The following is a 10,328-nucleotide window of genomic DNA, read 5'->3' on the forward strand; positions in this document are numbered from 1 at the left end:
CTCTGGAGCAAAGCTCAAACTGACAGTGGAAGGAACAACTTCTTTTCCCCCTATCTCCCACAGCAAACCCAAATCCCAGACTATGCAGAACTCATCGTAAAGTTCCTGGATGCGTTGATTGACATCTATTTGCCTGGAATTGATGAGGAAACCAGTGAAGAATCTCTCCTGACCCCCACCTCTCCATATCCTCCAGCGGTGCAGAGCCAGCTCAGCATCACTGCAAACCTCAATCTCTCCAACTCCATGACCTCACTTGCCACTTCCCAGCACTCCCCAGGTCAGTGCCTCTTCTGGTTCCATCTGGGTGGGGGAAATGGGGAATTTCCTGCTTTAGGAGCTTCCTTGGCTCTTTGGATGTGTTAATGTGTCAAACATTGGTGCATTGTGGAGTCAAACGAATATTAAATAGTTCCTGAGCTGTTACCCTGTTGATTCAGATCCGGGATTGTCTGCCAGGTCACTCCATGTGAAGGGAAGAGAATTAAGGGCATCAGAACAGCAGCACCTATATTGGAACATGTGTCCTGCAGGGGATCCCTGGCTCACGGGCACTGAGATGGTTTGTTCAGGGTTCAGAGGAGCAGCAGGAGTAAGGCAAGGCTGTTGGGATTCTTTGGGAACGGGGGTTTCTTTGGGAACATACCTTGCAGTCAGTGTGGAAGGACATTCTGGGCAGCATCTTTCCGTTTGGAACACAGCCTCGGTGGCAGCTCCAGCAGTTCCTTTCCAGGGATGAGGTGGTGGTGCAGGATTGGGCTCTCTGCAAGGGAAAGAAGCATTTTGCTCTGCAAATGTCCTCCTTCCTTCTGCCCCACTTTCCATTCCCTCTTCCTTTACAAGCTGAGAGGAAGGAATTAATCCAACTCGTCAGACATTCCTTCCAAGTGCTGTGCAAACAGATGGCTTTTGTCAAAGGCTGGTTAAGAGTCTCCACAAACAGAGTTGGGAACTAGGGAACTTGTTCAGGTTAATAGTGAATCTGAAACAGCACACTGCTGGCACTCTGAGCACTGTTTGCTTGGAAATTAAATTTAAAACACCAGTGTGAAGGCCACGTGTTCAGCAGCACTTCGTTAAAAGAAACATTTTCAGCCAAGTGAGTTTTTTTTATTATGGCTACAAATACTAAGTTGCAGATACATGAAAAATTCATTTCTTGCATCTGGAAACAACTATGCAAGATCATTGTTTAGAAATGTTTTGTCTGTCACCATCTCTGTTCCTCTCCCTCCACTTCCCAGTCTCATGGACATTATTCACTTATGTTTATTTCTTTCATTCTGTGTCTGTGAAGCTTCTCTGCCTTGCTCTAAGTCTGCAGTTTTCATGCAGCTGCCTCATCCAGGTACTCTCTTCTTTCATCATATTTGCACGAAATGCTGCTTGAGCTGCGTCAGGGCCGGGCTGTGGCATGAGCAGCAGTTTCTGACACGGGAATGGCTTCAGCAAGTGCTAAGCTGGTGCATTTCTTGGGGGATGACAAAGTCACCCACAGCCTTGAGAATAAATCTGGCAACAAGAGGGATGCTTAATATGGAAATCACTCTGCTGCACGTGTGAAGCTGAAATGAACGGTTTGGTGTGAGCTCCTTAGGTTGGCCAGGACTCAGCTCTGACTGCAGGGACACTCGGGCAAACAGACACGAGTTTGGACTAAACTGCAGCAGACAGTGGGGCAGGAAATCAGGAGCTGCATGCTTCTGCATTTCTGCTTTGTGTGGAGAAGTAAGAAAAAGCTGCAGAAGAGGGGTTTTTGCTCGTGCCCATGGATTGTCCCTGTCCTCAGCATAGTTTGGGAGTTTTGTGCTGCCACCCACACCAGGAGAGGAAGGTGCAGGCTCTGGCCTGAGCCCTCACATTGTCCCCGTGCTGAGTGTGGAAGGTGTTCTTTGTTCTCACTAATGCCAACACCAGTTAATTTCTTGCACATAATTGTGAATATGTCACTTACAATAACAGAACTTTGTTCTAACCTTTCTATTTGCTGTCAGACATCCTAATTTTTGCTGCTGATATCCTCTTGCATAAAACCACCCATCGTGCTCTTCACTGCTGAGGTGTTGGTGAGCACTCCCCTGACAGACTCAGCGTGGCAGCTGCACGCAGGGGCTGCTGCAGGGTTAACTCCCAGCACAGTCTCAGGAGCAGCAATTGCTCAGGAGCAGCCTGAGCCAGCCCTGGGCTGTTGGGTGTGCAGTGACAGTGCCCAAAGCCACTGCTGAGGGCTCTAACGCTGGCGTTGGGTGGTGCTGTTGTGTCAGTGTGGGGTCTTCACTAAAGCACTTCAGTTTTGGGGTTTGTTTGATGGGAGACTTTTAGCAAAGCATAACAGAGTTTTGCTCTGAAGGACAAGGTCCTGCAGAGGACATGCAAAACTTCTCAGAAGGGTCTAAGTTTATGGGCACAAACCTGTCTGGTGCCATTCTCATCCTGAGCCCCACAAGTCTTCCTGCCACTGGTGGGGCTGAACTTGGCGCAGTTTTCATGAGGAGACCCAGCCTCAGTTTCTCTGTGCCTGTGTCCTTTCAAGACCCTCCTTAGGCAACTGTTTCTTTACTCATTAAGAGTCAGTTTGGTGGTTTGTGTTTTCCTCCTTCCTTCACTTAGGCAGACTTGTTTCCAGCCAGACCGCCAAGTTTTCTTGGTTTTACTCTCCCTTTGTCCCCTGCCGGCCGCACAGGCTGGAGGGCAGGAGCGGGCGGCTCTGCAGCCCTTCCCTGTCACCGATCTGTTTGGTTCTTTTGAAACTCGTCCCGGGGGAGGCGGGCGGAGCTCGGCGGGGTCGGGCGTCGGGGGGAGCGGCCCCTCCGGGATCCCCGGGGCTGCCGGCGGGCTCAGCTCAGCGCGGCGCTCGTGTCTCCGCAGGGATCGACAAGGAGAACGTGGAGCTCTCGCCCACCGCCGGCCACGCCAACAGCGGGAGGATGCGCCACGGCTCCGCCAGCCAAGTGCAGAAGCAGCGAAGCGCCGGCAGCTTCAAGCGTCACAGCATCAAAAAGATCGTGTGATTGTCGCCTTTTAATTTTATTTTTTTATTTTCGGACCTGACTGACACGCGCGGCCCCTCGCGAAGGGCCCTCCACCGGGTGTGATGCTGCACTTGACCTGTACAGTTCCCATCCAGCCGCGTTGCCAGATGATCAACTCCTGACCCACTGCCTGAGTTAACGCCTTCCTTCATCCCCTGCCGGGCTCCAGCCGTGTTCAGAGCCACGCCTGTGCCCCGGGCCAGGCTGCAGTTCGGTAGCGCTGCAGAGCCGCGTCCTGTTCCAGTCCAAAGCCATTCCCCAGCCCTGCCATGTCTGCTCTGGCCTCAGGTGTTCCTGCTAAGGGAAGTGTTGATCCTTAACCCCGTTTGCACGCCTCAAGGTAATAGTGGCTTCCTGAGCCAGGGAAGTTTCTCTAACCCTGGTTTTAATCCAAACTATAAGATTTTAGCTGTGTACTTTTTTTTTTACCACACTGAGAAGAAGTTCATGATAGCTGCAGTACAAGGAGCTTAACAGAAGTGGTGGATTAGGTTAAATTTCAGGTAATTAGCAATAAAGGGGAGAGGAAAAGGAGGCTGCAGGAGTCCCTCATTCCCCAGACCAAGCTTCACACACTTGGACTGTACATGGACCAGACTGGACAAACTGGCTTTTTTCCCAAAGCTTTTTTTTTTTTTTTTTTCTTTTTTGGCTGTACTTTATCTTCCCTGAGGAAGTTGTACAGGGGAAAATCCCTGGGAACTGAGCCTCGAGCTGTCATTGTAGCACCTGCTTTAGTTCTGCCCTTCCCAACAATGTGCACCTTCAAGAGCTCCTGGCAGAATATCCAGTGGGGAATGGAGGGAAAATGGGATGGATTCATACCCGGCTCTGGGGGATAGTGTGTGGCAAAGCTGCCCCTGTGCTGCCCGAGCAGGGACAGAAACAGCCACGTCCGCTCAAGGTACATGAATTTAAATTAACTGACACTGTGTCCGGTCCCAGGGAGGTGTGGCGGAGGCGCAGGCCCCTCCCGGGCGGGTTCAGGGCTCCCGCGGGGCCCACACAGACCTGAGGCTGCGGTGGCGGTCGGGAGCCGCCGGCTGGCGGGGCAGGAGCCGGTGCCTGGTGCCAGCGGTGCGCGGTGCCAGCAGTGCCCTGTGCCGGTGGTGCCCGGTGCCGGCGGTGCCCCGTGCCAGTGGTGCCTGGTGCCAGCAGTGCCCCGTGCCAGTGGTGCCTGGTGCCGGCGGTGCCCTGTGCCAGGGCTGGTCCCGCTGCGGGTGCCAGTGCCCCGCGGGCTGGAGTCCAGGCAGGGGCTGTGTCCCTGGGGCTCACACGGCTCCTGCTCAGAAACAGATCCGCTTCCCGGTTTCACATCCCTCTGCTGGGGTAGGAGTTAACAATCCTTCAATGGCTTTAAAGGAAAAAAAAGTATATCCATTAGATAAAAGCCAGTCCTCCAGTGCAATCGTTAGTGGCTTTCAGTAAATCAAACTCCACAGCTAAATTATTAGAGAATGGTACAATTAAGGGTTCCAATTTATTGCTATAGCACATAATTCCCATGTATCCACACAGTAACAATGTAACATTTATGTAAATAAAAATACCTTTATTGTATTGATTCATAAAATAACAATTTCTTTAATTTGTTTACAGTCCTGGAAAAACTATGAACACAAACTTCATATGCAAGTAGTTTGCCAAAACAAGAGGAAAACATAGAATTACAAGTCATGGAATAAACAGGCTAGAAAGGTGAACTGGTGCAATTACCCAGATCCCTCACTCGGGCGGTGCAGGCGCCAGGGCAGGAACGTGGTCGCTGGTGACACAGAGTGGGGTCTAAGCAGGGCCACGAGGCTGAGCTGGGCCCAGGGACAGAGCAGGGCCTCAAGCCTTGGGTTTGGGGTCCCCAGGTTAGAAACCATTGTCACCTCACAACTCAGATTGTGAGGAGCCACCCCTGGTGTCACTGGGGTTTGCACTGGGTTGTGCCCAGTCGAGCTGGTTTCAGCCCTTCCCGTTTTGCTGAGGACAAGGAATTGTAGAAGCCTGAGGATTTGTATGTAGGAGGAAAACAACCTCTTGTAAAGGTGGTGTGCTGTTTTCAGTTGTTTCTCATATGAGCAGGTCTCCTGCAAACAGGAACAGTAATTCCAGAGGAACTGCCTGACTGACTTTGTGTGGGCAGAGAGCAAGGCCTTCACTGTTGTGCATCGCCCATGTCAGAAGTGTCCCTCCATCAGAACTGCTGTGTTCTCTGCAGCACAGAGATGTGGCAGCAGAGGGGACAGGGATCAAAGTCACCTTCCCTGTGAGAACGACTCCAGCCTGTCAGTCCCAGCTGGAGAAAATGGTCTCTTCCTAAAGTCAGTGAACAAAATGAATTTCCTCTTTCCTGGAAGGAGTTGGTTGGAGTTTTCCCTGTGTGAGGGGTTCAGTGAGAGGGCCTGGACTCTGGCAGAGGTATCAGACACCCAGGTAATGGGTGAATTGGGGTGTAAGGACTGCTGCTGGCCAAGGTTGGCTTTGGGATCGTGGGCCCTGATAGACAGGAACCTTGTCTCCTAGTACTGGTGCTTGGGAAGCTTGTGCTTGGCTCCCAGGGAACCATGGCCTTTGTGTAATGATTAAACTCCCATCAGTAATTAGTTGTTGAGTGCCTTACTGTCAGTACATCGCTCTCCTGCTCCCTCCAGCAGCCACTGCTGGGATTTGCCTCTTTTTCTTTCTCACGTCCTCCTTCCTTTGTTCTTTCCCTGTTTGAGCACTCTCCATCCCATCCCATCCCATCCCTGGGAGCTCTGCTCCCATCCCGGGCTGCTCCATCCTTTCTCCACCTGCTGCTCTGTTCTCTGGTGAGCAGCAGCTTGTTGCTGGTGACAGTGTGGGTGTGAGCCCTGACCTGACAGGGAGCCCCATCCCAGGGTCCCCAGTGCCCCTCGCTCCGGGCAGCCCGCGGGCCACTGGCAGTGCCTGCTGCTCCAGGCTCTGCTGCTCCAGGCTCTGCTGAGGGCTGGAGCTGCAGCCCCAGAGTCCCTGTGCTCTGACATGAGAACTTACAATTCAGAAAAATCCCATTGGAACACGTGGACCATGGAACGCCCTCCCGGGAAGCGTGTGTGGCCCCCTGGCTCAGAGTCCTTCCCTGCCCCACACTGACCACAGCTCAGTACTGTAAGGACAATTAACATTCTGTTTGTGTTTGTATTTTCCCTGACTTAAAGATAACTCAGTAGTATTTGAATAGTGCATAACCTACCTGTAATGATGCCGACGTTTCTGCTTTCCCATGCATGAGGTTTCCCAGGACAGGGAACATTTCACTGAGTCTGAGGGCTGAGCCCCTGGCTCGTGCCAGGGCTGCCTCTGACCTGACCCGGGTTGTAGCTTTTAGGGCTTTTTCCGTTTCATTCTAAGGTTAATTTTTTCCGAAGTCACAAAGCACGTCCTATTGTTATGCAACAAACCACAGACAGTCACTCAGAGTGTTGGTCCCACCTTTTTTTTTATGCAGTATATTCACCTGTAAATAGGTTTTGTGTAAAATTTGACAGAAAAGTATATTTACTACACTGTAAATACATGTGACAATATATTGTATTATTTTGCTTTTTTTGTAAAGCAGTTAGTTGCTGTATATGTATAACATACAAATTTGATTATTCTAGTGTTAGTAACTGTTAACTACTCCTCTCCCTCCTGCTGGTGCATTCCATCATTTAAAGCAGAAGCTGTGTCCGACACACTCACCCTGTGTATGATCTCACTGCTTCCATCGGCCTCAGCTTCCCAGGGTTTCCATGATGCCAGTCCTGGCCGTGCTCACAAAGCCAGCCTGGAGAGCCTGCTGGCCCCAGGCTGCTGGGAGCTGTGGGTCACAGTGGTGGAAACCTGCTTTCAGATAATTATTGTTCACCCCATTCTCCCCTCATGTATGTATTCCTCCCTTTTTTTTTTGAAGTAAAATGTAAATTCAACCTGCTCCCAGTTGTTTGGAGGTCATTCCGGGGCTGCAGGGTGAAGGTGGTGGACACTGATGTCCTCTCTCTGTTGGAACAAGTTTGGGTGGGTTCTTTGGGGCTGAACCAAGGCACCCAGCCCAGTTACAGAGCCCAACACCCCACATTTCTGGGGAAATTCAGATTCCAGTTAAAATTGAGTGTCTGGGGTTTGTCTTCCCAGACTGGTGCTGCTCTGGGTGTGGGATCCTGCACAGATCTGAGATTGCCTGTGGTGACTGAGGAAGAAAAAAGCCCATTGTCATGAATTTCATGTCACTTTAATAAGATTATCATAACTGAATAATAAATCAGAATATTTCTTTTTAAAATGTAAATTTAATATTGTAATAAAACAGCTGCTTGGTCTTTAAAGAACAATTCAGTATAATTTGTCTATTTGAGCTTTTTTTGCCTAGAAGCTTGAGGTTTCAGCTGTCAGGCAACTTCTCTGACAAATGATTAATCACATCTATTTTTCTTTTAGGGGGATACATTACTTCCCCATTACAAGTGTATAAGTACTTATATTCTGACTTTGTGAATCGTAAAAGGATGTAAAGACACATTAAAGTGTGACTGCATTGACTTCTTCTGAGACATCTCATTGTTCCTGCACGGTGAACAGACAGACCTGCAGACACCTGGACAGGGGATTCCTGTTGTGCTGCTGCTGCCGGCCGGGGCTGCACCAGAGGAACAGCAGCAGTGTGTGAACTGTTAAATTTCATTTTCTTTACTTCAGAGGAAATGTTCCTCAGTTCTGAGTTGGACCTGGAGTGGGATCCAGGCAGGAGCCAGCTCCTGGGTAGCACGTGCTCAATCACTGCTGTCAAAAACGTTCCTAAAGTTCCTCTTTTGGACAGTGGAACCTCCCAGCTACTCCAGATCACAATTACACTGTAGCCACAGGGAAGGAATGAAAGGAGAGCCTTATTTTAGTTATGTATGCAGTTGGAAAAACTGTATTTAGGGGAAAATTGCACTGTTGGAGCAGGCAATTCTGTCTAAGGAAATAGCTTCAAAATCCCTACCTAGCTGATGCTGCTGAAATATTTTACAAAGGAAAATAATAAAGTAACAATGCAGAACTTACTTGAACTTGGGGAATGGATTCTGTTCTGGAGCTGAACACTGCACAAGGAGGAAAAGCAAGCTGTTGATGGCTGAGCCCAGGATGGCTCAGAGCTGCTGGTGAAGGTGCCCCAGCAGTGTCCCAGGTGAGATTCCCGTTCCCTTAGGCCCTTGTGTAGGACTGGATTCTGCTTGGTCACTTACACCATGACCAAATGTGAGTCTGTCCTCCCCTTGGGCCCCTCTAAGGCCAGGGACAGAACACCTGCACTCAGCTCTGAGTGAAGGATGAGCCACCTGTGTGACAGAACGAAGGGCCAGAGCCAAGCTCTGCAGCTGGGCCCCTCTCGGAGCAGGGACCTGCCTGTCCCCTAGCCGAGCTACAGCTCTCAGGTGTGAGTCCTTCGTGCCTTGCAACAGGGGCTCCTCAGCTGCCTGCTCCTCTGCTCAACCAGCTCTCAAACGAAAATCACTCCTAGGCTTGTGTGGGTGGAAAGGGTACAAAAACAACTCTCATGATGTGACTTGTTCAAATAAGTATGGGTTTGTTCTTCAAAGGAATCATGAAAAAACCTCTGATGACAGGATCTTTCGGGATATTTAAATAACAGTGCTATAAATAGCCAGGAGTAACTATATGCTCAAGAAAATCCCCCTGAACTATTAAATAGTATTTTAGGGTTTTTTTCTCAGAGCATACTGTCCTTCAGACAAACTGGAAATATCTGTTCTGCTGCTTCCACCCCCAGTTAGGTACTGGCAGAGCAAGGTCTGCCCAGGAGAGCTGGCTGTGCAGCAAGGCATGGTGCAAATGCTGAGGAGCTGCTCATCCAGCCCTCCTCCTCCTCCTCCTCGGGCTGTGAGGAATGAAGCCACAGGAGGTTCCAGCAGTTCTGGTCCCCGTGTGTGTGACACAGGCTGCAGCTGTGACCCTGACAGAGCCCTGTGTCTGACCACCAGGCACTGCACACGCTGGGATTGCCCAACGCTAACAGCCAAGGGTGCCTGTCCGTTGGGAACTCCTAACGGAAAAACTTCTGAGAGCCTCAGATTAGGGACATCAAAAGGGCAAAGTCCCAACACCGATGGATTTTTCCACTTCATGTGTGACACAATTTGGAGTTTTTAAATGGGTATTTAGTATTAATTCCCAACTGCTATGAACAAAAAGACAAGAGGCAAATCAGGAACTTTTCACAGAAAAATACTTGGACAAATCAGTGATTTAGGAAGGACAATCCTGCCCATGACTGTGGTTCCTCCAAGTTACTCATTTACACTCTCACATACCCACCGCCTGCTGCAGGCACGTGTCAATAAGAAACCGGCAGGTTTGAAGAGCATTGAATATTTCCCAGTCTCCTCCAAGTGCCCTGTCCAGAGCTGTCCTGGAATCAGCTGTCACACAGCCCACTGAGCGTGGCAGTGCCAGCACTGATCAGCCATGCTGCTCTACTGTGCATCCCGCCAAAACCTCAGAGCTTCCTTGGGACAGAGAAATCAGTCACACACACACTGGATCTTCTGCAAGGATGCCAAAAGCCCTGGGGGGAATGTCACAAGTCCCACACAATAACATGGAAAGTCTCTATTAATTCCAACTTGGTGCTGCTGCAGCTGAGCAATAACTTTGCCTGAACACAGATTTGCGTTTCTTATTCTAGTTCAGTCTTGCAGTTCCGATCTATTGCTGTAGCTTCTGGCTAATATTTGCTCACTAATATGTCACCACCGGCCAAACGTTTGTGTAAAACTCTGTCTAAAGCTCACATTCACCTGTTTGCGTGTGTGGCTGTGTTAGCAGGCGATGAGGTGCTCTGGCTCCGGGGCCGAGCCCGAAGGTGCCCGCACAACGCAGCAGAGGCGGGAGGCGCAGGGTGCTGTAGCGGCCTTGAGCAGCAGTGTCAGCAGCCATTCCCAGCGACTTGTGGAGGTGCCCAAGGCCCGACCGGGGCACCCGGCACAAACCCCGGGGCCAGGAGGGGAGCGGGGCTGCGGGGACCCGCAGGGCTGTGGGAATCAAACTCCTATGAGGGCAGGGGCCGGGAGAGGCCCGGGATGAGGGACATGGCGGGAGTGAGCCGGGCTGGGCCTCGGCGGCCCCACAGGGCCTGTCTGCGCCCGTCCCGCGACTACCACGGGAGAGAGAGGAGGGGAGGAAGGGGGCGCGTCCGGACTCTCCCCGAGCCTCGGCCCCAGGAGCGATCCCGGCCCCGGGAACAATCCCGGCCCGGTCCGACCCCGGCGCCGCCGCGACTCCGCTCCCTCAGGCCACGGG

General features: G+C 51.1%; 1 protein-coding gene and 1 long non-coding RNA gene across 6 annotated transcripts in view; one reads left to right on the plus strand and one right to left on the minus strand.

Moving 5' to 3' along the window:
• The window catches only part of NF1 (neurofibromin 1), a 70,899-nt gene extending 66,307 nt beyond the window's left edge, over positions 1 to 4,592 (plus strand). For 2 of the 5 annotated variants that reach the window (XM_074556934.1, XM_074556935.1), the window contains 2 exons: positions 64 to 280; positions 2,869 to 4,592. In XM_074556934.1, coding sequence (XP_074413035.1) covers positions 64 to 280; positions 2,869 to 3,011 — 360 coding nt within the window. In that variant the 3' untranslated portion in view covers positions 3,012 to 4,592. Of the gene's footprint in view, positions 1 to 63; positions 281 to 1,297; positions 1,936 to 2,868 lie in introns of those variants that run through there. The other 3 variants (XM_074556936.1, XM_074556932.1, XM_074556933.1) reach the window with 3 other exon arrangements.
• On the minus strand, positions 3,410 to 10,327 carry LOC141731408 (uncharacterized). Its single transcript, XR_012583489.1, has 2 exons — positions 9,827 to 10,327; positions 3,410 to 8,110 (listed from the first exon to the last, which is right to left on the minus strand). It is a non-coding gene; the product is annotated as an uncharacterized LOC141731408 (long non-coding RNA).
• Position 10,328: the final 1 nt, after the last annotated feature.

The sequence above is a fragment of the Zonotrichia albicollis genome, chromosome 22 (assembly GCF_047830755.1).
Source record: "Zonotrichia albicollis isolate bZonAlb1 chromosome 22, bZonAlb1.hap1, whole genome shotgun sequence".
NCBI classification, from domain to species: domain Eukaryota; kingdom Metazoa; phylum Chordata; class Aves; order Passeriformes; family Passerellidae; genus Zonotrichia; species Zonotrichia albicollis.